General features: G+C 42.2%; 1 protein-coding gene across 2 annotated transcripts in view; it reads right to left on the bottom strand.

Annotated features, from left to right (window-relative positions):
* Positions 1 to 1,858: 1,858 nt before the first annotated feature.
* Positions 1,859 to 27,630, bottom strand: part of usp43b (ubiquitin specific peptidase 43b) — a 114,353-nt gene continuing 88,581 nt past the window's right edge. Inside the window, exons 9-16 of one of the 2 annotated variants that reach the window (XM_061750297.1) lie at positions 24,271 to 24,374; positions 21,731 to 21,808; positions 21,514 to 21,643; positions 18,443 to 18,785; positions 17,230 to 17,388; positions 15,234 to 15,407; positions 13,022 to 14,092; positions 1,859 to 1,917 (exon numbers count right to left, since the gene is read on the bottom strand). In XM_061750297.1, coding sequence (XP_061606281.1) covers positions 1,880 to 1,917; positions 13,022 to 14,092; positions 15,234 to 15,407; positions 17,230 to 17,388; positions 18,443 to 18,785; positions 21,514 to 21,643; positions 21,731 to 21,808; positions 24,271 to 24,374 — 2,097 coding nt within the window. In that variant the 3' untranslated portion in view covers positions 1,859 to 1,879. Of the gene's footprint in view, positions 1,918 to 4,218; positions 11,101 to 13,021; positions 14,093 to 15,233; positions 15,408 to 17,229; positions 17,389 to 18,442; positions 18,786 to 21,513; positions 21,644 to 21,730; positions 21,809 to 24,270; positions 24,375 to 27,630 lie in introns of those variants that run through there. The other variant, XM_061750298.1, reaches the window with a different exon arrangement.

Here is a 27,630-nt window from a genome sequence, read left to right as displayed (position 1 = left end):
CCCACGCAGGGACGGGGAGAACATGCAAACCCCACACAGGCGAAGCCGGATTTGAACCCGGGTCCTCAGAACTGTGAGGCAGATGTGCTAACCAGTTGCTCACTGTGCCGCTCCATTCTAATATGGTGACTTTGTAGCTATTACCATTCTACACCTCTATTTAACTAAAATGCCAAATTACTGATTTTTGTTTGTTGTTTCGCAAACCTTTCTCCTACTGTGTACTGGAGCTTTACCAACAATAAAGGACTGAGAAAGCAGTGGGATGGGAAGGCTTTTCTGCTAATCACTCTCCAGTGATTTCCATATGTCACAGAATATCAAAACAATTAATCAAAAACATTAATCCGTCTAGGTCACTGATAGTGTAGTGGTACACTCGCCTGACTTGGGTGCGGGCAACGTGGGTTCACTTTCCACTCAGTGACGGCGTGAATGTGAGTGCGAATGGTTGTCTGTGTCTATATGTGCCCTGCGACTGACTGGCAACCAGTTCAGGGTGTTGTCTGCCTTTCGCCCGAAGTCCGCTGGGATAGGCGCTAACCAGGATAAGTGGTGTTGAGAACGGATGGATTAATCCGTCCATTTTGTATACCACTTATCTTCACTGGCTCAGTGGCATGCAAGGGGGGTGGCATCCACCAGGAAGGGGACATTTTTTCCAAATATATCATTGTGTGCACGACTGGGTGAATGAGAGACACTGACTTTGTGCAGTGTATGTAATCGCTGTTCAGGCCATATGGTTGCATTAGTTACGAGCAGATCTGACACATCCAATATGGCGGATGTGCTGATAGCAGCAACGGGCCAACCTGCTCAAAAAGTCGTCTCTGAATTATGTTTCTGTCGCCTGCGCTTGTGGGTACTGCAACTGACTCCGCCTGCCCCTACTGTTCCGCTTATGCCCGCCACATTATCTATCGCATGTCACCACCAAATGGCCTCACTCGTCCATGTGTTTATCCACCTACTTCAGGGCAGGCAGGGTGGGCAAACCTTTGTACTCGAGGGCCACATTTGATTTTTAAAACTGGCGGAAGGACCAAGTCATTGGTATAAAATAAAAAAATAAATCTGTGACGTAAAATTGTTGATTTTAACTCATTCACTCCAGACCTCCCAGTTAAAGTGGATGTTTGACTAATATAGCCGCCAATGGCAGTGAATTTAACAATAAAATAATGATTTATTCTTATGATTTTCTTTTATTATCCATAATCAAATTATAATTAGTTAAGCAATTATTTTATACAACAAAAAATTTGACTAACTACAATCTTATTTACAAAAAATAAAGTAAACAATTATTTAATGAAACAACTTTTATATGTACTGCATAATTAAATTGGTTAATTTTAATTTGTTTCATTTTATTGTATTTACAGTAAATAATTTACCTAATTATTTATTAAAATGTACAATGTACTACATGTATTCTTTATATTACTAATTTTCAAATTAATTATTTAAAGTAAATAAATTACACAAATTATTTAATGAGATGAATAAAAATACTAATTTTAACTAACTCATCTACAGAAAGGTTTACATTAATGCAACAAATATTAAGAGGCTCTTGATAATGTAAATGCTCGGTGGGGTGGATAAAAGAAAGGAGCAAGGCCATATATGGCCCATATTTTTTCAAAGTAATAGTTCTCATTATTTTACGCGAATGAAATATGATACAACAACTACAACACCTGATTTAACCTTCAATGAATCTAACATACATGATTTTGGAGTATATTTTGGGAGGAAGACCTATCAGAGATATAAATTAAATTATTGGTCAGAGTTACAATAATTGTATAATACTGTCAGACAGAGCAACGACTTAAAAGTATTTGTGATATTTGCTTGTCTTACTTTGTTATCATTTTTCAGCCATCTGTTTTTCAAAGTTGGACCCATCTGGAACAGAGACAAACATCTTGTCACTACTGACACCTGCTGGTGAGGTTTAACACAGCGACATCGTGGGGAAAAGAACGCTTTAAATTCATTTATCTACAGAAGAGGTAGATCACACCAAAAATAACGTTAACGATTTTTGCATTGACAGCAGTTTGCAGGAGAGTACAGCTGTACTGCATCATAGAAAGGTGTTTCGAATATTTTCAAAATATTATTGTTTAGCTATACAAGGATCCAAAATATTAGCAACAGCTCAGTGTATGATACAATGCAAGGTAGGGCTGAAAAAAACAACAACAAACAAACAACAATCATTTCCAATAGAGGAGAGGACCTAATTGCAAAATAGATATAGAACCTGTGTCATAATTGTATTTATTGTCATTAAAAAAAAATCCTTAGTGTCTGAATGTGTCAGTCAGACACACATAGTATAGTGAGTGAGGCTGTATAATAGTTTTTTTTATTGGATTTTGGAAGATCATTGATTGTGCCCTTCAGACATCTGCCTAGCAACAAGTGACCACTCAAACACGTGACAATTAGGCTTATCTATATTTTATTCCACCCGCCCCCATTATTTTTGTGTCAGGTTCACATTGAAACTTGAGAGATATTTAAAGACATTCAAATAATGAAAAATGTACACTTTCCTGCTTACCTGCTTTGTCACTTGTGAACAATGAATACCAATTGAGAGTACTGTATAACAGTGGATAATGATATAATAGTGTATCTAGTGTACTGTTTTAGCGTATATAACACTTAAATTTGACTTATTAAAGAAGTATTTGATTACCACATGACAGAATTAGGGCATGCTAATGTTTGTCATTATTCACCATGAGCTGTCACTGCCTGGCCAATATGATGACATATAAACCTGTCTGGATACAAGCAGGGACTCCTACTTTCTGATGTGAGGCTGATTTTGAATGATGACATTGTTTGGTGAGGGTGACAGCAATGCTCTCAGGCCATGTCACAACATGAGGCTTCAGTATAGATCACTGCATGACCAATGACATCACTTGCTGTATTGTAGAGTTACAAGACTTGTTGTCACTAAATACATCGTATATCCCCCAAAGTCAAACGCCCTAAAAGTGGCACAATTTGGAATTCAACCAAATTTTTTTCAAGAAAAATAAGCTACAAAGGTCAAACAAAATCCAAACCATCATCACGTAACATCAATCAAGACTCAAAGATAAACTCTTTTTTTGGGTGATACCACCACAGAAGTTGATGCAGTGAAGAAATGCGCTAACAACGAGAAACTAACCTAAGTGGATAGTGGTTTTATTTTATTTGGACTTTTAAGAGTGTTACGAATGGTAATTTGAGAGTTACATGTAATTCTCCGAATTCAAAACAAAAGCACACACCATATGTGAGTGAGTGTGTGTGAATATATATATATATATATATATATATATATATATGTTTAAATATAGATGTTATACAAAGGAAAACACTCAGCGCAATGCAGCGTTTTTAAATTAACATCTCCCCAATAATGCTGCCGGTAGGTTAACAAAGGGGTAGAAAATAAAAATATAGTACCAGTAAACGTTTTGAAAACTTTCCAAGGGATGTTCAGCTGGGCAATATTGGGAAAAAAAATCTGCTGTACACGTTCTATCGGAACTAATTAAAGTTATAGTTTTACTTTTTTTTTTTTATTTCGAATAAGACTAGTACTAATACTAATCAAGCAACTGCAAAAACATGGCAAAAATTAACATATCCCCTGCAGGATTTTAGAAATGTTCTGTACACATGATGGAATGCACATACAGTATATAATGATGCACAGGGGTTCATGGTTTACAGTTTCACAAAGTTGTTTCTTGTTAGTTAAAATCATTCCTACCGTAGCATCATTTGAAAAATATAATTGTGCAAGCAAAACTGATAAAGTTTAACCAGGTTGTAAATAATTATCCATCCAACTATCTATCCATTTTCCGAGCCACTTATCCTCACGAGGGTCGCGGGGGTTCTGGAGCCTATCCCAGCTGACTAGTTGCCATCCAATTGCAGGGCACATATAAACAAACAACCATTCACACTCACATACACACCTACGGGCAATTTGAGAGTCTTTAATTAACCTACCATGCATGTTTTTGGAATGTGTTAGGAAACGGGAGTACCCGGACAAGGCCCACCCAGGCACGGGGAGAACATGCAAACTCCACAAAGGCGAGGCCGGATTTGAACCGGGGTCCTCAGAACTGTGAGGCAGATGTGCTAACCAGTCGTGCCGCCGTAAATAATTGTACAACAATGAAATTATTTGTGAGAAAAATGTGTTTAATGTGAAATCCAGAATGTCAGTACGAGAAGCAGATACAGAAAGTCCAATGCGGGCTAAAGTGTACCTACAGTGGGTACAGAAAGTATTCAGAGCCCCTTAAAATTTCCACTCTTTGTTCTATTGCAGCCATTTGATAAAATCATTTACGTTCATTTTTTTCCTCATTAAGGCACACACAGCACCCCATATTGACAGAAAAAAATAGAATTGTTGAAATTTTTGCTGATTTATTAAAAAAGAAAAACTGAAATATCACACAACCATAAATATTCAGACCCTTTGCTGTGACACTCATATATTTGACTCAAGTGCTGTCAATTTCTTCTGATCATCCTTGAGATGGTTCTAAAACCTTCATTGGAGCCCAGCCGTGTTTGATTATACTGATTGGACTTGATGAGGAAAGTCACACACCTGTCTATATAAGACCTTACAAGCTCAGAGTGCATGTCAGAGCAAATGGAAATCATGAGGTAAAAGGAACTGCCTGAAGAGCTCAGACAGAATTGTGGCAAGGCACAGATCTGGCCAATGTTACAAAAAAAAATATTCTGCTACACTTATGGTTCCTAAGAGCACAGTGGCCTCCATAATCCTTAAATGGAAGACGTTTGGGACGACCAGAACCCTTCCTATAGCTGGCCGTGCGGCCAAACTGAGCAATCGGGGGAGAAGCGCCTTGGTGAGAGAGGTAAAGAAGAACCCAAAGATCACTATGGCTGAGCTCCAGAGATGCAGTTGGGAGATGAGAGAAAGTTCTAGAAAGTCAACCATCACTGCAGCCCTCCACCAGTCGGAGCTTTATGGCAGAGCGGCCCGACGGAAGCCTCTCCTCAGTGCAAGACACATGAAAGCCCGCATGGAGTTTGCTAAAAAACACCTGAAGGACTCCAAGATGGTGAGAAATAAGATGCTCTGGTCTGATGAGAGCAAGATAGAACTTTTTACGATTAATTCTAAGCGGTATGTTTGGAGAAAACCAGGCACTGCTCATCACCTGTTCAATACAGTCCCAACAGTTAAGCCTGGTGGTGGCAGCATCATGCTGTGGGGGTGTTTTTCAGCTGCAGGGACAGGACAACTGGTTGCAATCAAAGGAAAGATGAATGCGGCCAAGTAAAGGGATATCCTAGACAAAACGTTCTCTAGAGTGCTCAGGACATCGGACTGAGCCTCACAATGACCCGAAGCACACAGGTAAAATAACGAAGGAGTGGCTTCAGAACAACTCCGTGACTGTTCTTGAATGGACCAGCCAGAGCTCTGACTTAAACCCAATTGTCTCTGGAGAGACCTGAAAATGGCTGTCCACCAACGTTCACCATCCAACCTGACAGAACTGGAGAGGATCTGCAAGGAGGAATGGCAGAGGATCACCAAATCCAGGTGTGAACAAGTTGTTGCATCATATCCCCCAAAAGACTCATGGCTGTATTAGCTCAAAAGGGTGCTTCTACTAAATACTGAGCAAAGGGTCTGAATACTTATGGCTGTCTGATATTTCAGTTTTTCTTTTTAATAAATCTGCAAAAATTTCAACATTTCTTTTTTTTCTGTCAATATAGGGTGCTGTGTGTACAACCCCAATTCCAATGAAGTTGGGACTGTGTTAAACATAAATAAAAACAGAATACAATGATTTGCAAATCATGTTCAACCTAATTTAATTTAATTGAATACACTACAATGACAAGATATTTAATGTTCAAACTGATAAACTTTATTGTTTTTAGCAAATAATTATTAACTTGGAATTTTATAGCTGCAACACGTTCCCAAAAAGTTGGGAGAGGGTCATGTGTTACATCACCTTTTCTTTTAACAACATTCAATAAACGTTTGGGAACTGAGGACAGTAATTGTTGAAGCTTTGTAGGTGGAATTCTTTCCCATTCTTGCGTGATGTACAGCTTCAGCTGTTCAACAGTCCGGGGTCTCCGTTGTCGTATTTTACGCTTCAATGCGCCACGCATTTTCAATGGGAGACAGGTCTGGACTGCAGGGAGGCCAGTCTAGTACCCGCACTCTTTTACTACGAAGCCACGCTGTTGTAACACGTTCAGAATGTGGTTTGGCATTGTCTTGCTGAAATAAGCAGGGCCGTCCATGAAAAAGACGTTGCTTGGATGGAAGCATATGTTTCTCCAAAACCTGTATGTACCTTTCAGCATTAATGGTGCCTTCACAGATGTGTAAGTTACCCGTGCCATTGGCACTAATACAGCCTCATACCATCAGAGATGCTGGCTTTTGAACTTTGCGTCCATAACAGTCCGGATGGTTCTTTTCCTCTTTGGCCCGGAGGACACGACATCCACAATTTCCAAAATAATTTGAAATGTGGACTTGTCGGACCACAGAACACTTTTCCACTTTGCATCAGTCCATCTTAGATGAGCTCGGGCCCAGAGAAGCCGGCGGCGTTTCTGGGTGTTGTTGATAAATGGCTTTTGCTTTGCATAGTAGAGTTTCAAGTTGCACTTACGGATGTAGCGCCAAACTGTATTTACTGACTGACTGAGCCCATGTGGTGATATCCTTTACACGTTGATGTCGGTTTTTGATGCAGTGCCGCCTGAGGGATCGAAGGTCACGGGCATTCAATGTTGGTTTTCGGCCTTGCCGCTTACTTGCAGTGATTTCTCCAGATTCTCTGAATCTTTTGATGATATTATGGACTGTAGCTGGTGAAATCCCTAAAGTCCTTGTCGACTATTTTCTCACGCACCTGTTCACAAAGAGGTGAACCTTGCCCCATCTTTGCTTGTGAATGACTGAGCAATTCAGGGAAGTTCCTTTTATATCCAATCATGGCACCCACCTGTTCCCAATTAGCCTTTTCCAAACAGGTGTTTGATGAGCATTCCTCAACTTTCTTCGTCTTTTTTGCCACCTGACCCAGCTTTTTTGGAACGTGTTGCAGCCATAAAATTCGAAGTTAATGATTATTTGCTAAAAACAATAAAGTTCATCGGTTTGAACATTAAATAGCTTGTCTTTGTAGAGTATTCAATTAAATATAGGTTGAACATGATTTGCAAATCATTGTATTCAGTTTTTTTTTTATGTTTAACACAACGTCCCAACGTAATTGGATTTGCGTTGTACATTAATGAGGAAAAAAAATAATTTAAATGATTTTAGCAAATGGCTGCAATATAACAGAGTGAAAAATTTAAGGGGGTTTGAATACTTTCCGTACCCACTGTAGTTCAACCCGCCCCCATCCACATAATAACATAAAACAATTCTTAATATTACATGTCAGTACAAAATGTAGACTTTTAAAAAAGTTAGTAATAAAATATAATCTATAAACATCCTTCATTGCCTTTTGATAAAGCGTGCTGAGTTGACCACAGCTGCAAAGGGGCACCCAGTCACGTCTCTCCTTCACACTCCCAAACTCTAATATTCCCAGTGGAACAGTTTTACAATGAATAAAACACAAAATTGAAACTCACATACCGTATTTTCACGACCATAAGGCGCACTTAAAAGTCTTAACTTTTCTCCAAAATGGACGGGGCGCCTTATAATGCGGCGCGCCTTATGTGTGCACCCAGTTCCAACATCTATAAATGTTGCGTGATGAGCGCTCCGCTTGACTGACTGGGAGCATTTCCTGCCGACACGCTTATACAGAGGAAAAGCGGACGTAAAGGGGGAAGGGTGCGCGTAAAGGAGGACGCTAAAGGCACGCCCCCAGTAGGTATATAGCGCCGGTCAAGCCAGCCTCTAACCCTAATTTTGTTCATACTAGGCATTACGGTAATAAGTTGCCAACACGCGGCGAAAGCCACTTTAAAAATAAAAGCTTCCCAATAATACGGACGTATCTCAGATTTTTTCAGTCAGGGGTAATGACAGCAAAATATGCACTTTTCAGAGACTTTTATTTTGAAATACAACATCAGATCTTCATCAAACCTCTTTTAGTGGAGTCCTTGGTGGTCTGTCACACTGATCTGGACTTGTCTTGCGATACCAATGGGATTATGTTGGGGTGGCGTTGGTTCAATAGGTAGAACGGGTTCGAATCCCTGCTACGACTGTCCGCGTGTCGGAGTGTCCTTGGGCAAGACACTGAACCCTAATTTGCTCCCAGTGGGCCTGGCAGCGCCTCGCATGGCAGCAGTCGCCCATTGGTTTATGAATGTATGTGTGAATGTGAGGCTTTGTAAAGCGCTTTGGGCACTGTGATGATGTAGATTGTACTAGAGCGGCTCCAACTACCGGAGACAAATTCCTTGTGTGTTTTGGACATACTTGGCAAATAAAGATGATTCTGATTCTGATTCTGATTCTGATAAAGTGCTATATAAGTGCAGTCCATTTACCATTTATTTTTCCTAAGATATCAAATAAACTACATTTTTTAAATGTATTTCAAAATTCAAATTAACTTTGCTGGTTGCATTCATTAACCGAAGAGCACTGACGTCCGTATTATTGGGAAGCTTTTATTTTTAAGGTGGCTTTCGCCGCGAGTTGGCGACGTATTACCGTAATGCCTAGTATGAACAAAATTAGGGGCTGCTGGTTTGACTGCTACTTTACGAGTGGAGGCTGGCTTGACCGCAGTCGAAAACTGCACCTACAAAGAGACAGGCTTACGAAACACAGTTTAAACTGCAAGCTATCAGTTACGCGGAGGAACATGGGAATTGAGCAACCCCGAGAGAATTCAAGATCAACGAATCCATGGTTCGCAAGTGGAGGAAGCAGGAAAACGAGCTTCGCCAAGTCAAGAAGACGAAGCTGCGTTTCCATGGGAAAAAAAAAAAAAAAAAAAAAACTCGGAAACAAGGCGAGGTGGCCCGAGTTGGAAGACCAACTTGAGCAATGGATTAATGAACTCCAACCGCTGGACATCGGTGTAAACAGGGCGTTCAAAGTTAAGTTGCGAGCAGCGTGGGAGCCATGGATGACAGATGGCGAACACAGTTTTACTAAGACTAGGAGGCAGCGCCGGGCGAGTTACGCCACAATTTGTGAATGGATTGTGGATGCTTGGGCTAACGTGTCTGCTTGCACTGTTGTTCGAGCTTTCGTAAAAGCCGGCATCATTTCTGAGGAGTCGCACAGTAACGAGAATGACTCCAACTTGGCGTGTTTGATGGAGAACCAGCTGTTCATTTCGGACACAGAACATGAGGACTTTGATGGATTTGTGGATGAGGATTGATCAAAAAATAACGTGAGTACATTGTTAAATACTTCAATAAAGTACAACCGAACTCAGTTTTGCTCCCGCTGTCTTTTTAAAAACATTGTTTTCGCGTGCATGCATGCTAGCGTATGTTTTAAGCTAGCGTATGTTTTACCATGCCTGCGCCCAATAATACGGTGCGCCTTATGTATGTGTTAAATACAGAAATAGACCCCGTAACTGAGACTGCACCTTTTAATACGGTGCGCCCTATGGTCGTGAAAATACGGTAATCATTTAGGAAGTGGGAATGGTTAATTCAGATTTTTCACGAGCATCTTTAAATTTGTGACTTTCCTCCTTCATCAGAAAAAGGAGTATTATAATTCTAATGTTTGTGTATGTTGTTACTGAAGTGTAAGTGTTAACTGTGACTGTGACATTACATGCTCTCAGAGTGTATCTTCTCCTTGTATAAACTAGCTTCAAATTCACATTGTCAATTGGTCTTGACACAATCTTTTATAAGGAGGGGTTAAACTTCACTTAATTTAATTTCTGTATATAATTCCAACAATTATAAACACACGCACGCACGCACGCACAAACACACACACCTACACACAGACACACACACACACACACTGCTGGGGTGCAAAAATAAATAAAATGTTGGCATGTATGCAAACAAGTTTCGTATTTTTCTTGGATTAAGTTTAATTTCTTAACCAAATTGGAAGTCAGGAAATTTCCCAAACATACTGTGGCTCATCTGTACATCCTCATTGAACATATTCCCACAGAATATTTTTTCAATCAATACCTGTATCACTAAAAAACAAGAATAATAATTTGGAACAGTGTCATTCTTCTTAAACTTGGACTATCGTAAAGGACATACAAATTTAAGTCAGGTAAGAAAATAAGCCTTTTATAAAAGTGCAATATTACAAAAACATAATGATTAAACAGCCAATTTACAGTGCATTTTCTGAGTGTGTAAAACCAAGTATATATATATGTTTTAACTGTGTTGTATTTAAATTCAAATCTACTCCTCTTCCCATGTGTGATGTAGTGAACATGCCTCAGCTTTAAAAACACAGTGAACCCATGCATATTTGCGGTTAGTAATTTACGAATTTGCCTATTCACCGTTTTCTTTGTAAGGAAATTATTTTCTTTTATTTGCTCAAAAACTCACGATTTTGCTGGTTTTGTGCTTTGGCCGAAGCAATGAAAGTATTACTTTAGAGCCATCCTGCGGCATCTTGGTTCCAAGGAACTATGTTGATGGGAACTGAGGAGTTTCATTTAAACAAAAGTACTGTTTTGCTGCTATTTTGTGGCATCTTGGCGGTAAGGAACTATGATGAAGTGAGTTGAGAAGGTTCATTGAGACAAAATTACTTCTTTGCCTCCATATTGTTGCTCGCCTGTCCCTCTCGAATAGCGCAGGTTCACTGTATTCCAAAGTCATGTATTAGCAGGAGGCAAAATCCAACGGCACAACTCCTACAAATGACACCAGTAACTCACCTCAATAATTCAACTCTGCATAGATTTAGTTTAAGACACACACAGGTAAGAAGTAACAGTACTACTGTAAAAACAGAGGAAAGAAGACACTCCTTCTTCCCAGCGATGCTTTCGGTAGGTGAAAAGTCTGAGGCGTCCACAAGTCATGTGGGATGTCACAGAGGCACTGATGGAGAATACAGCCATTAGGTATTTAATAAAACGATAACTTCTTACACTTACATCAATGAAAAAAAGTATCTACACAATTGAGAGCCACAATAACAATAAAACAGTAAACCAGTGGTGGGCCAAAAAAGCCTTCACTGACCTAAAGTTACAACCCAAATTCTACGACATTGTATTAATTTCTTCTATTCGCTTCATTTTGAGCATTTCTCTCGGCTGCACAGCTTTCAGTATGTGTATGTAGATTTTTTTGTCCAATCACGTTTCAGCCTTTTTGTGCTGCTATGTCAATGTAATCTGCCTGGGCCCTTCAAAATTAGTAGTGTTGGCTGACGTAACTTAAACTACATTAGCAATGAGACTGTTTATTGAACCAATCAGATTGCAAATTTGTCCTCAAGATGATGTGAGCATGCTATTTGTTAGCTTGTATAAGGTGTTTCCCATTATGTGTTACCATTACGCTAGTTGACTTTAATGAGAGGTTATGTGGTTGTTTTAAATACACAAAGTGTAATTCTTGTTTTATGTTAATATTGACAGTAAACTTTAACTGCGAGTTGCGTTAAACAGCGTGATGCCTCTTTTTTTAAAAGATTTGTTCACGATGCCAACCTGCTGCTTCTTGTGAAGTGAGCTCATTTGAGTTGTCTTTCACCATACAATACTCATGTCAAATCTTTGCTTGCAAGTCAAAGCAAAAATATCCCAAAACTGTATTTCGAGAAAATTCGTTTCACTCGTATCTCGAGGCACCACTGAATTCAAATTTCTTTAGAAGGTAAATTTGAGGGTTTTGCTAGCTATAATCTATAAACATCAACTTTTAAAAATAAAAAATAAAATCATAAATTACCCTGCGTGTAGTGAATATACGAGGGGCAGTTAAAAAGTAATGAGTCCAATTTTCCTCAAGCTTTATTTATTGCAATGGAAAGGGAATACACACATAGAAATAAAGCCCAAAAAGTGGGGATTTCATCGTTACTTGTTAATATAATCTCCCTTTTTTCTGAACACCATCTGTCCATCGATGAACAAGGGCATTTATGGCCAGCCTTGTAAACCAGTGTTTTACAGCTTGCTTAACTTGTTCGTCATCAGAGAAGTGCTGAGCCCTAACTTCTATTTTTGTAGGTCCAAAAAGGTGATAACCTGATGGTGCCAGCTCGGGTGAGTATGGGGGATGAGTTACGGTTGTCCAGCTAAAGTTACTGATGACTCCACAAGCTCCTTTGCTTGTCACAGAGGTCACTCAAAGCAGGCATCCAACAATTACATCCATCCATTTTCATTACCGCTTCTCCTCACTAGGGTCGTGGGCTGCTGGAGCCTATCCCAACTATCTTCGGGCGGGAGGCGGGGTAAACCCTGAACTGGTCGCCAGCCAATCACAGGGCACATAGAAACAAACAACCATTCGCACCCACATTCACACCTATGGGCAATTTAGAGTCCTCAATCAACCTACCACGCATGTTTTTGGGATGTGGGAGGAAACCGGAGTGACCGGAGAAAACATGCAAACTCCACACAGGTAGGGCCGGGATTTGAACCCCGGTCCCCAGAACTGCGAGGCAGATGTGCTGCCAGTCGTTCACTGTGCCGGCCCAACAATTACACCATTTCCAAAATAGCTGACAGGAAGAGGACTTTTGTTTTATTTTATTTTATTTTTTTAAGATAAACCTTCAAACAAGTATTTAAACTACAAACCGTGAACATTTCTGAAATGTCAATTATTAGTAGGGTAAATCAAATTGGGCTCATTACATTTTGACTGCCCCTCACATATGAGAACAGTTTTACTTTTTTAATTAAACTATTAAAATGAATTAAGTTTTCCATGATTTTCCAATGTATTGAGATGAACCTGTATTTACAAACATGTTACGGGTGTGGGCATGCTTTGTGCTTACCCAGTGAGGTGGTACTGAATCGTGTCCTCTGTAGGGTGGCAAAGCTGGGCTTGTCCGAGAGCACGACGCGGTGCGGGGCCGCAATGTCCCCGTTCCTCTGCAGTGAGGCGCACCTGTGGAACGCCACATCCAGCTTTGTCTGAATGTTACTGGAGCTGTGAGCACGCTTGATGTCTGCGCAGTCATGACACGCAGCCTCTCCATTCAGCAGCTGCACCTTGCAGCAGGGCAGCATGTTGGCCTTATGCTCGTCTTTTGACATTGCGCTCAGCGTTCCATTGGAGAGGGACAGTTTGGTGAAATCGCTGCTTACCAGCTTTCCCAAATGTGCGTATCCATTCACACGTCTTTCGTGATCCTTCAGTGGCGAGCTCGGCATGTCTTTCCGAATGAAACCAGGTTTGAAAAAGGCCACGAGGCTCTCTTGGCTCTGACCCTCACGCCCCCTTTGTCCCTCCGGTTGAACGACTGACGCATCTTTTGGTGCTCTGATGTTCCCCCCGAAATGGACTTTGTTTTTTCTCAGTGTGGAATCTCTGCTTGGTGGTGCACTATGGCTGATATGCGCTCCCAACATGGCCACTCTTTGAAGTTGAATGTCCAAAGTCCTGCCGTGCTCCTGCCTCGCTCTCTTATGAGATGACCTCATCCTCAGAGAACCCTCATCCCTGCCTTTGACAATGTTACTGAGGTGTCTCTCCATACCAGGCCTGCTCTGTCCCTCTGGTATTTTGGGGGAGTAGAATGTTTCTGCGCAGCTAAGGCTGGTACTGCTTGGTGAGCTGCGCTCTTGTCCGCCCTCAAAGGCTCTTCCCTGGCCATGCCTTTGCGGCGGGGTGGCCACCAGTGCTACGATCGGGTCCTTGGTACATCGTGGACGGCGGCCAGACTCCAGATATGCTACCAGTTCCCCAGACTGGGTCTCGACCGAATGCTTTACGCGGTCCTTGGCTCCAAAGGACCATCGCAGCGGCAGGACTTTGCTCAAAGTCTCCTTGGGCTTAGTTGGCGATCTCATGCTGACACTCCTTGCCTGGGTCCCACGGACAAATGGTTTGGACTCAAATCCATCTGTAAGAATAAAAAGAAATGATATGTTAGCAGGGCAGCATGGTGGGCCCAGTGAAGTGTTTTCCAACTTTTATTGAGCCAAGGCACAAAATTTACATTAGAAAAATCTCATGGCACACCAAATTTCACAAAAGTCAAATTTGCTGTACACTAAAATAATGATGATCTCATCTTAATTTACTCATAAATTTACTTGGATACAAAGCTCATATACAGTGGATATAAAAAGGTTACACACCCCAGTTCAAAGACCAGGTTTTTAGATTTCCAAACGTTTTCCACGTTTAATGTGACTTCTCGAGAGGGGAAATAAACATAAACAACTGACATACTGCTGTTGAACAAGTGTGCACACCCTCTTACAACTGGGAATGTGGCTGTGTTGACAATTAACCAATCACCTGCCACCATTTAAAATGCTTCTGATGAACCCCAAACCATTTTCAGAATTTCTTGTAGGGTTTCCTGATATTTATTTGCATTCTAGCAGAGGCCTGAAGGTTTTGTGACTGTTATTTGGAATCTATAATAATTCCCCCACTTTGACCAAGGTCCCAGTTCCAGTTATCATTTATTTTTACAAATATGATATATGTAAAGACAAAAGAAGCCTAAACACCAGATATTGTCATCTTTGGTGGCTGTGTGGTGACATCTTGTGTTACAAAATGACACTGTAGACATTCAAATGTTCTACTATGGGTGCTTTGTCACAGCCCCATTCACCCGAGCTGGGAGGAAGTGCTTCAACCTGTTTTGTCGAATGCGGAAGTAGGTTGGCCATATAATGTTTATCTTCAACAATCACATGGCCACAACATTCGGTTCATCTGCACAGTCTAGTTTCAAGATAAGAGCTGTATTCACACGATTGCAAACTATAACCACAATAATAAACTATTGTCACTGTTGGTATAGAGTTATAGTGGCAGAATTTCTCTCCCTCAAGGTACATTATACTCCAATATATCTTAAACAGGTATGTCAAATTGTTGGCCTGTGGTACCTTTGTTTTGACAAAAGGGTACAGACCATAGTGTACTATATTTAATTTGCATGCTTGAAGCCTATGCTGGTTTTGTTCACACAGAAAATTCTAAGTGTGCCAATTAAGACAGAAGACGTCATGCCATATATTCACTTGTGTCTGCTGTTTTGTGCAGTTCCTCTCCTAGCACTGGCACATCAGCAGACTCCGGAGGCTGCATAGGTGCTGGGTGCCCCGAGATGGATGCTGCTGTCACCAGGGCACCTCTGTCACTTCCCCCTGTGAGTCGCACGAGCCAGTGGTCAGAAGTGGTGGAGCTGGTGGAACCTGCAAAAAGTGCAAAGAAGCTGTATTTACATATCATTAATTCCAGTCATAAAATAAGTTATATACAGTGACAAATATGAATACATGCTTCAAAAGGTACTAGAGACAGTGGTTGTAGAGGACCACAATGCATCATATCAGGCCTCCTTCTAACTGTTTGATACTGTATACAATACATTGGACCCCACTATTCACAGGGGATAGGGATCAGGCCGGACCGCGGTTAGCGAAAATCTGCAGATAATTGATACCCATTATAATGGCATTGAAAAAAACGAATATATATATATTTTTTTAAACCCAAAGAATTCTTGAATAAGCGGAGATAACTGCCAATAAATATTTTTGGAACTGGTTCCCCCCGAAACAGAATCTTTTAAATATATTATATTATATTTGAAAATAAAAATGTTAATTTTGCCCAAAAATCTGCTAACAGGTGAATCCGTGGGTGCCAAACCGCAAAAATGCAGGGGTCCACTGTACTCACAATAAGTTAGGGTTATTGGGCTTTTGGCTAAAATTGCAGAATGACCCTAAAATTACAGGAATTTAATTAAATCTTCTCTGAACCAATGAAAACACATACTCTGTTGTTCAAGTTCAGTTTCAGTACTTTTTGCCCAACTTGCTGTTCTCCAACAAGGACCTGAACATCAAACTTTACAACAGGTGTTTGATCTATGACACGACCAATGCATTTCCTGGTTCCATTAGAATTAAGAAGAATCATCTTCATCATGCTGTTCACATTTTGACATCATGAGACTAAGACTGGCGGCACGGTGGCCGACTGGTTAGAGCGTCAGCCTCACAGTTCTGAGGACCCGGGACCCCGCCTGTGTGGAGTTTGCATGTTCTCCCCGTGCCTGCGTGGGTTTTCTCGGGGCACTCCGGTTTCCTCCCACATCCCAAAAACATGCATTCATTGGAGACTCTAAATCGCCCGTGGGTGTGACTGTGAGTGTGAATAGTTGTTTGTTTGTATGTGCCCTGCGATTGGCTGGCAACCAGTTCAGGGTGTACCCCGCCTCCTGCCTGATGATAGCTGGGATAGGCTCCAGCACGCCCGCGACCCTAGTGAGGAGAAGTGGCTCAGAAAATGGATGGATGGATGAGACTAAGACTACACCTAACGATTGATCAACAGTACCTTGGCATTGTGAGCCTTCAAACAGGATATTCTCAGAGAGAGTGTCATTAGCAGGTTGATAGTGGATGCCCTTGGAAATAAAAATAATATATATAATAATAATAATAAAAATAAATCCTGAAATTCCAACTGAAATTTCAATATCCCAAACTTGTTGTGAGTAGTGTTTGTACCATAAATCACTGAACTAAATTAGTTCCAATAATAAGGTCAGCTCAAATAAATATGTTGAGTTAAAAAAAACACACGCAAGACATAACTTTTTAAAAAATATATACAATTTTATCCCCTGTGGAGATGTCAAGTGCTGTTGCAAATTTTAATGTGAAGAAAAAAAATAAATTCTCCGCAGCAAATTACTATGGGCGGACGGTGTGCGACTGGTTAGAGCGTCTGCCTCGGAGTTCTGAGGACCGAGGTTCAATCCCCGGCCCTGCCTGTGTGGAGTTTGCAGGTGAACTTAATTCAAAATTTTGAGCTATGAATTGAACTAGTGAATTTTTGGAACGGTGAACTGAACTTTGAACTAATTCGCGTACAAAAGGAACTTCCCCAACACTGGTTATACCCCTTGGCTTCAAAAGTTAAGTCCTCCTTTCCTCCATTAATACTGAAACACTGTCTATATACCAAGGCTAAAGCTCGTGAACAACAGAAAAAATGTCTAACCAGTGACTGAAGAACTTGCAGACCACGACGGGATGGTTTTTCGTCTTTGATAGAAGAGGATATAGGCGCCTCGTGTGCACACATCTCCCTCTGGAACTGCCTCAGCATTGCTGTCATCGTAGCTGTACCACTGACCGTCCACAGAATTTCGACAGAAGGCTGCCATCACAGTAACAAGGTTGAGTTAGAGCAGCAAGTTGACATCCCCCTGGAAATTTCATGTTGAAAATAAGACTAAGGAAACCAAAGACAGCAAAATGGGTAAACACAATCTTTGTCATATGAAATCATAATTTAGTCCACATACAACCCCATTTCCAATGAAGTTGGGATGTTGTGTTAAACATAAATAAAAACAGAATAAAATGATTTGCAAATCATGTTCAACCTATATCTAATTGAATACACTACAAAGACAAGATATTTAATGTTCAAACTGATAAATTGTATTGTTTTTAGCAAATAATCATGAACTTAGAATTTTATGTTGGTGATGGATGTTACTTGAAAAATACTTAACCTTTTATTGTGCACAATGGCCTAAGTGCCTTACATAAAGGGCATACCCACACTAGGCCATCCAATATGCACTCTCATATGTCTATTAGTAATTTAAAAGGAAATATATACGTTTGTATTTTGTTTAAATTAGACATATACAGGTATATTACACATACAGTTATCCATCAGTTTTCAACAGCACTTGTCCTCTCTAGGGCGGCTCTCACTCACATTCACACATACAGTACGGACAATTTAGAGTCTTTAAAGAACCTAACACGCATGTTTTTGGGATGTGGGTGGAAGAAAACCGATGAAAGCACGGGAGAACATGAAAACTCCATAGCATGGAGTAGAGACTTGAACCAAGTAATGTGAGGTAGACGTGATAACCATTGGACAACAAATCATAATTATTTAGGAAAATAATGTTAAACATGTATCTCTCTCTATGCTTCCAGTAGTGGGATAGTGACCTCTGCTCTAGTTTATGCTTGAATTTACCAATCCTTTAGAATGGTGCAGAAGATAGTGTTAAAAAAGATCTGCGATATGAATAATTTTTAGAATCCAAAATAGACAATCTTGAGCACACTTTGGGTCATTTCCAACTATAAAAGAGCCATTCAACAAATAAAAATGCAATACAAACTCAAATTCTGGGCTTAACTCTATCTATCATTATGACGAGGATACTGTTTTGATGTCTGACCTGTGTAATGCCCCCCATGCATCCCTCCATGGTGGTTGCACACGGCATATAGATCGTACAGGAAATCAGGAGTAGCCAGGTCGGACCGTCTGGACTGCTTCCAGCCCGGTTGAGGCGGAGGCTGATGCGTGTCGTGGTTGCGGTTCACCATGTGCGGCGTCATGTCCAGGTCCACCAGGGGGAAATTAACGAAGGTGGTCAGCTTGTTTCTCCGTTCGCCCACTTGCCTGAAGCGCTTCAGGTGGAGGATGAGGATGTCCGGTAGCGTCCACAAGCTCATCTTAACCATGCCCTGCTGTAACTGCTTACAGTGCGGGCACTTCCAGGCATCATCGGGGGCGAGCTGGAAGGTATTATATTGAGCTATGTCTTATATTTTGACTTTCTCCATGAGAGATGAAGCAGTACAATTCTACACCACCGCAGACAACATTTTTTAATAGTAAAAAAAAAAAAAGTTATTTCCACCAAAGCCACTACTAGAAAAGATGACACAATGCTGATTAAGCCATACAGCTCCTCTAACATCTTGGTGTAATTGTCATTATCCATCCATCCATCCATCCATCCATCCATCCATCCATTTTCTACCGCTTATCCGAGGTCGGGTCACGGGGCCAGTAGCTTTAGCAGGGACGCCCAGACTTCCCTCTTCCCAGCCACTTCATCCAGCTCTTCCGGGGGGATCCAGAGGCGTTCCCAGGCCAGCGGAAAGACATAGTCTCTCCAGCGTGTCCTTGGTCGTCCCCGGGGTCTCCTCCCGGTGGGACATGCCCGGAACACCTCACCAGGGAGGCGTCCGGGAGGCATCCAAATCAGATGCCCCAGCCACCTCATCTGGCTCCTCTCGATGTGGAGGAGCAGCGGCTCTACTCTGAGATCCTCCCGGAAGACCGAGCTTCTCACCCTATCTCGAAGGAAGAGCCCGGAAACCCTGCGGAGGAAACTCATTTCGGCGGCTTGTATCTGGGATGGTCACCACAGCTCGTGACCATTGGTGAGGCTAGGAACGTAGATTGACCGGTAAATTGAGAGCTTCGCCTTTCGGCTTAGGTACTTCTATGCATAACTGCAGACGCTCCACCGATCCGCCTGTCGATCTCCCGTTCCATTCTTCCCTCACTCGTGAACAAGACCCCAAGATACCTGAACTCCTCCACTTGGGGCAGAAACTCACCCCCGACCTGGAGAGGGCATGCCACACTTTTCCGACTGAGGACCATGGTCTCAGATTTGGAGGTGCAGTTTCTCATCCCAGCTGCTTCACACTCGGCTGCGAACCGCTCCAGTGCGAGTTCGAAATCACGGCTTGATGAAGCCAACAGAACCACATCATCTGCAAAAAGCAGAGATGCAATACTGAGGCCACCAAACCGGACACCCTCTATGCCTTGGCTGTGCCTTGAAATTCTGTCCATAAAAGTTATGAACAGAATCTGTGACAAAAGGCAGCCTTGGCGGAGTCCAACCCTCACCGGAAACGAGTCCGACTTACTGCCGGATATGCGGACCAAACTCTGACTCCGGTCGTACAGGGACCGAACAGCCCGTATCAGGGGGTTCGGTACCCCATACTCCCGAAGCACCCCACACAGGACTCCCAGAGGGACACGGTCGAAAGCCTTCTCCAAGTCCACAAAACACATGTAGACTGGTTGGGCAAACTCCCATGCACCCTCGAGGACCCTGCCGAGGGTGTAGAGCTGGTCCACTGTTCCGTGGCCAGGACGAAAACTACACTGCTCCTCCTGGATCTGAGATTCGAATTCCCGACTGACCCTCCTCTCCAGCACCCCTGAATAGACCTTACCAGGGAGGCTGAGGAGTGTGATCCTCCTGTAGTTGGAACACACCATCCAGTCCCCCTTCTTAAAAAGGGGGACCACCACCCCAGTCTGCCAATCCAGAAGCACTGTCCCCGATGTCCATGCGATGTTGCAGAGGCGTGTCAACCAGGACAGCCCCACAACATCCAGAGCCTTTAGGAACTCCGGGCGAATCTCATCCACCCCCGGGGGCTTTCCACCGAGGAACTTTTTAACCACCTCAGTGACCTCAACCACAGAGATAGAAGAACCCGCCTCAGAGAACCCAGACTCTACTTCCTCATGGGAAGGCGTGTCGAGTTTTTGCTTCAGCGACCACCAAAGCTGCATTCCGCTTGGCCCATCAGCTGCCTCAGTAGTCCCACAGGCCAAAGAGGCCCGATAGGACTCCTTCCTCCGCTTGACGGCATCCCTCACCGTTGGTGTCCACCACCGGGTTCGGGGGTTGCCGCCACGACAGGCACCGACCACCTTACGGCCACAGCTCCGTTCGGTCGCCTCAGCAATGGAGGCGCGGAACATGGTCCACTCGGACTAGATGTCCCCCGCCTCACGTGGAACGTGAGCAAAGTTCTGTCAGAGGTGGGAGTTGAAACTCCTTCTGACAGGGGGTTCTGCAAGACGTTCCCAGCAGACCCTCACAATACGTTTGGGCCTGCCACGTCAGACTAGGTGGTGAGCCCTTGGGAAGGGGGACCCATGTTACCCTTTCGGGATGCGCCCGGCCGGGCCCAATGGGTGCAGGCCCGGCCACCAGGCGCTCGCCTTAGAGCCCCAACTCCAGGCCTGGCTCCAGAGGGGGGCCCCGGTGACCCGCGTCCGGGAAAGGGAAAACTGAGTCGATTGTTTGTCGTCATCATAAGGGGTCTTTGTTCCGTGCTTTGTCTGGTCCCTCACCTAGGACCCGTTTGTCATGGGTGACCCTGCCAGGGGCATAAAGCCCCAGACAACTTAGCCCCTAGGATCATTGAGACACACAAACCCCTCCACCACGATAAGGTGATGGCTCAAGGAGGGGTATTTGTCATTATCTTATTTTTATATGTTTAGTTAATGCCCTATTCATTTCCTGCGCTGGCCCGGTTGGTAGCGCACTGCAAATGATGGCACGGAAATGAAATGCTTCAAAACATACTAAAAATGTTGTAGAATCACATATAAGGGACATAAACATGCATTGCCTACACCATATTGAAGCGACAGCTCTGTTCTTTTGTTGTAATGCAGAATTCGAGCTGTACTTACCTGCTCCTCTTTGGTGTAGAGCTGAAAACACTCATCCAAGGTGCAGCTGTACTGTTGGATATGCTGCTGCTGCTGATTCCTTACGCTGTCTTCATCTTTCACCACCTCTTCCTGAATGTTACCAAACAGGCTACAACCCAGGATGCAAATAGGGTGTCAGTAGACAGAGTTGAAGTTTTATATTAAAAAGTCGAGCTAAGGCAAAAAGCCTCTTCACCAGTCTTTGATTCTGTACTCCCATTCAATGATGAGCTTCACGTGTGGGGGTCCGCCTGGGCTGCAGAGTTTCAGAGCTCTAAAAGACAGCAACAACTGTATTACCTATTTCTTTCCAGTGTTTTTCTATGGTTTACACCCGGGACTGGTCGCCAGCCAATCGTAGGACACATACAAACGAATAACCATTCACGCTCACATTCACAATTATGGACAATTTCGGTCTTCAATGAACCTAACCTATGATTCGAGATTCAAACGCGGGACCACTCAACTGAGGCGGTTTAGACCATAAGGCTTATACATGTCCATCCATCTATTTTCTGAGCCGCTTCTCCTCACTAGGGTCGCGGGCGTGGTGGAGCCTATCCCAGCTATCATCGGGCAGGAGGCGGGGTACACCCTGAACTGGTTGCCAGCCAATTGCAGGGCACATACAAACAAACAAACATTCGCACTCACCTTCACACCTACGGACAATTTAGAGTCTCCAATTCATGCATGCTTTTGGGATGTGGGAGGAAACCGGAGTGCCCGGAGAAAACCCACGCAGGCACAGGGAGAACATGCAAACTCCACACAGGCGGGGCCGGGAATTGAACCCGGGTCATCAGAACTGTAAGGCTGACTCTCTCACCAGTCGGCCACCATACCGCCATGTACATGTATTTTATTTTTTTTAAGTTAATCATAAGTCACTGATGGTGTAGTGGTACACTCGCCTGACTTTGATGTGGACAGCGGGGGTTCAGTTCCCACTCAGTGACGGTGTGAATGTGACTGGGAATGGTTGTCTGTGTCTATATGTGCCCTGTGACTGACTGGTGACCAGTTCAGCGCGTAGTCTGCCTTTTGCCCAAAGTCAGCTGCGATAGGCTCCAGCACCCCACGACCCTGAACAGGATAAGCGGTGTTGACTTGGCTACTATAGCCTTTCATCCACTAGATGTCAGCATTTTCATGGAGCATAGACAAGAACAGCTTGTTACAATTCTGAGAGACATTTGTTTAAAACTCACAACTGTTGTACCCACGAGATTAGCTACAAGAGATTGCTGCTCAGGAGACAAAAAAAGTTGTTCAGGAAACTCTTGAAACTACACTAAATATTGAGCATGTAAAATCATTAAATATTTGTTAAAAACACTTCCGGTTGACGTTTGCACAAACCCAACAAAAAAAGGTGACCTTGTGCCCTCTGTTGACAAGCCACCAGTGCCTTTATGATTTTTTTCAGTCATCACGGTCCTACGGAGCATAGGCGTTTCTCGCGTTTTCTTTGAATCCCAGTACCCCTAAAATTGGAGAGATTATTTATTTTTTTCTTTACTGTATGCCGTGTCTTAAACCAAGATATGTGGAGCCTTTCTTAATTGTACCACCCAATGCCAACACACGATTGTCATTGCCATTGCTCATTTTTGCTGCATTTAATTGCAGGTGATTAAATGAAAATGATTAAATCTAGTTGCTACTGACAAGCGAACGACTGGATGCCCATGAACATTATAACTCATATTAAGACACAGAGAGAGGAAGGAGCAAAGACAAGATTTTATATATTAGCATTCAAAGTATTCGCAGACATTATTTCTGTTAATGTTTTTTTATCTGTAGTGCATTGCATTTCATATAAAAGTCCCCTCCAAAAGTTGTTATTTTGGATATTTTTAGTACAGTACACATTTTAGGGGGCTGGTTTACGTCAGAAAAAATTAAATTACGTTTGTTTTATAAATGCAATCCCTCTCTTGCTGTGGCTCAACATTTAAATAACCTTTATCAGATTTGATGGTTTAGTTGCAGACTTTTCCAAAAAGTGTTTTGCTTTTCATAGAAATTGCTTTAAAATGTACAAAACAGTTTAATTTACCTTGCCAGGTCAGGACCTAAGTAGCCTCTGTTCCTAGACTCGCCCCTGCTCTGGGGGAAACCAGAACTATGTGTGGCTTGCAACAAAAAATGAGTTGCTATGAGGGAAACTAGAACTATGTGTGGCTTGCAACAAAAATGAGTATGATAGTCCTGGACTATAGATCAGAAATTAAATGCTTTTTAAATTAAATCTCACAAATTTATGCAAGTAAAAAAAAAACCTAAATAAATATATTTAAATATAAAACGGGATATTTTTCCAACATTATTCCTGTACTTTTGACCCTCATGAAATTACAACTTTATTCTTGCAATATTTCAAATTGAGTTTCGCAATATTTTTACTTTCATTGGAGTGTGGCCATACCATTTTTTGTAAATATCTGTAAACTTACTTACAAACGCTGAAAAATGTAACTTCAACCATTGGCATATAACACTGAAAAATATACATGGGAAGAGACTATTTTTGGTAGTTGCTCCAGGTGTGGCCCACAGCAGAGAAATGAATTCAGCAGATAGCAAAATTATCCCTCTAAAACTATGGCAGAAACAAATATTATATCACTGAAAAATGGGACATCTTTGGGTGCTTCCAGGAATAAAACAAAAAAATGTAGTCACGTAAAATTCTGTCCTAAATTCAAATTCACAATCTGCACTGACCTGTCAACGGCAGGATGGTACAGTGGCCGATTGTCCTGTGGTGACAAGTAGCTGTAAAATGATGATCCTCCCACTACACGGATGTTGAAGAGTACTCTTTTATTCTGGAAGAAAAATCATAGTTTTAAACCATGTGAAAACATTGATTGCATTGCAATTGATTAAATAATTTAGCCATTAATTAAGAGTTGAACAGAGCATTACATACATTATACATGTACTGTATATGAAGGACTCGACTACAGTGGTACCTTGAAGTTCAAATACCCCAAAACTTCCATCCATCCATTTTTTGTACCGCTTATCCTCACTGGGGTCACGGGCATGTTGGAGCCTATCCCAGCTAACTGCGGGCAGGAGCCGGGGTACACCCTGAACTGGTTGCCAGCCAATCGCAGGGCACATATGAACAAACAACCATTCACACTCACATTGACACCTACGGGCAATTTAGAGTCTTCAATTAACCTACCATGCATGTTTTTGGGATGTGGGAGGAAACCGGAGTACCCAGAGAAAACCCACACAGGCACAGCACACAACAGTCTTCCATCAGCCACCCTGGACAACAACAACAAAAACAACAATTCTATGGTGACCACCCCCACGGGACTCAGTACCTTTTTAGAAGTGACTTTTAGAACAATAAACATGGAGTACAGCTCAGTGAGACAGGAAAATATTGGAAAACAGCAAGATAATATTTTTAGTCTGAGCAGGTTCAAAAGGCCAAAGAAGAGGGCAAAAACAAAAGAAGCAATAAAGGACTAATATCTTTTACTTCTCCTTTGCTGCATGTTGATATTACTGCAAGATCTGGTCAGATGGGAGGTGCTTTAGGAATGAAGGAGCTTTGCAAGAATGAAGCAGATTTCCTCTCTTCCCAGATGAAATGTGGTCAGTTGATGTAGGCTGAGCTCAAACACCCACACTCAGTCTTGTCAAGAAAGCTGCCTCTGACAGAACAGCACATTCCTGAGTGATAGGTATGCTGATACTATTACAGTGCCATAACCTTTGGGTGTTGTCATAAATTATTACTAAGCAGCCGTGACCCAGTGGTTAAGATCATCGCCTGCCAATGTGGGGGACCTAGGTTCAAGACCCCGACCGGACCGTCCGCCCACATCCCCCGGACTCACGGCTGTGGTGTCCTTGAGCAAGACACTCCTCCCCGGGCGCTTCAGCTGCCCCATGCTCCAGTGTGTTCCACTAAAAAGTGTGTGTGTTCACTGTGATGGGTAAAATGTAGAGAACACTTTTCGTGTGCATGCATGCATGTTCATGACAATAAAGGTGATTCTTCTTTTGATCGAGGTTCCCGTCTGTGCTGCTGTCCAACATTAATCGCCGTTAGGGCAAGGGGACATTTTTACATTTTAAGTTGAAAGCTGTAAATGGAAATTAAATCTAGTCGCAAAGCTATAGGGCAATAAATATACGAGTCTACTGATCCAGGCTGACTTCCATTTAACTAAGAAAAAACAACAACTATCTTCTATGAAATAAGGAGGAGGGTTGGTTATGTTCTGGGAATGCTTTGCTGCATCTGGCACAGAGTAGCTTCAATCTGGGCAGGGTACAATGAATTCTGGAGACTATCAAGGCATTCTGAACTCAAATGTGCGGCCTAATATCAGAAAGCCTAGGCTCAAATGCAGATCATACAACCTGTACCCATATATATTTCAATATTTATCACCACAATAAGAGTTACATACATTGGTAGCAGTAAACACTCATGCAAACATTAGAAAACTATATACAGTACATTGTTTCCAAAATATACACACACACTAATATAATTGGGAAACCAATAAAAAACAACATATGTTATTTGAAATCTGAGGATTTAAAATTTTTACTACTTAAAAGGGACAATTTGCAGTTTCCCCCCAAAAAACATATTTTGTCATATATATTTAAACTCTCTGTATGAAGTGACTGTATCAGAATATCAGTAAAATTATCTTTTGGAAAATCATCCCGTGGCCCCATGGAATGCTGCTAATTTAATTGCAATTATTATTTCACAACTGGACACGGTGGGACAAGAATAGCCAATCAGAGAGTACAGTGACAGGAGGTGTGACCGAATAGTCTGTCAACTGAGGGCAGATCTGTGTGTTTCAGCTTTCAGGTGGGCACCCCACATCTTTGATGTTTCGTCAATAAACCCATGACACCTCCATTGGGGCTTGACCACAGAACCAGCACCCTGGAACTGCTCCCTCTGCCCTTCAGGTCTGCACCAGACAGCTCTGATGGCCCTCTCCTCTGCCAGCCTGGGTTAGCCACCACTCGCTCCTCTTTAGCCACAGCCATCTGAATACTGTGTCTACTTGCTTTGAGATTTAGGATCTAGGCAAGCAACAAACGAACATATGCATGTATTTTTCTGTTTTCATGACTGCTTACAGATAACAATGTACTGTATGTAACGGTGTTACCATGATTATGAATACTGAAATATAATATTATATAATATTTAATTGTGTCTATGATAACAAGATTCTAAAATGTAATTTTGATGTGACAAGTGGGTTTTACTGAGTAAAGAGCTCTAACATTTAAATGTAACTGATTTTGATGAATCATTTTTATATTTATATAAATTTGGTCACTGGAGATGGAATAGCAGAAAAGCATTCCCTGCTGAGAGCTGTTTGTTTCCCACTGCATTCTCAGACCTTTGTCTTTGGGAAACCTACATCGTGTGATAAATGTACAATAATCAGAGTAGTTACTTCAGGGAAATTTAGTTAAATATGGAAGACCTTTTCTTTGGAGGCTGGTTGCACTGCGTGAATTATAGACTTTACACCAATCTGATCGGTGTGATTGGTATCGGCCGATAATGAGCATTTTATGATGATCGGCTTTCATGTCATAATTCGAGCATCCGATCAATGATGTCATCGATCAGCTCCTCACAAGACATTTAACTCTGCGTCGCCGTTGCGTATGAATCATAAAGGTTGTTTATTTTTAGCCTTGTCACGTGTCTTGTGGCGCAGTACTGTAACAATCTGGCGGCCAATAAAGTTTTTTCAATCTTGTCGGTGAAAAAACACGTTATCGGTGTGGGACTATTTGCGGTGTCTCAGACAAACAACACGCAAGTTATTTGCAGTCTGTGCACAACTGAAGTACGTTGTGGGGAACGTCATCTAAATGCTTCAACACAAATTTGATCGGGCACCTGAAGAATGTACACAAGGAGGAAAAAAAGAAGAAAAAAAACCCTGGACAACACCCATCCATATAGCCGGGACAGTGAGAAATCTATGTATCTATGATGCCTTTGATGGACACAGCCACTTCCTCTGTCAGGCAACCTCTTCCTCTTTGAAAAACCCA

Source organism: Phyllopteryx taeniolatus, chromosome 16 (assembly GCF_024500385.1).
Source record: "Phyllopteryx taeniolatus isolate TA_2022b chromosome 16, UOR_Ptae_1.2, whole genome shotgun sequence".
NCBI classification, from domain to species: Eukaryota; Metazoa; Chordata; class Actinopteri; order Syngnathiformes; family Syngnathidae; genus Phyllopteryx; species Phyllopteryx taeniolatus.
Note: the sequence above shows the minus strand (reverse complement) of the source record. Positions and strands in the feature narration are given on the sequence as shown.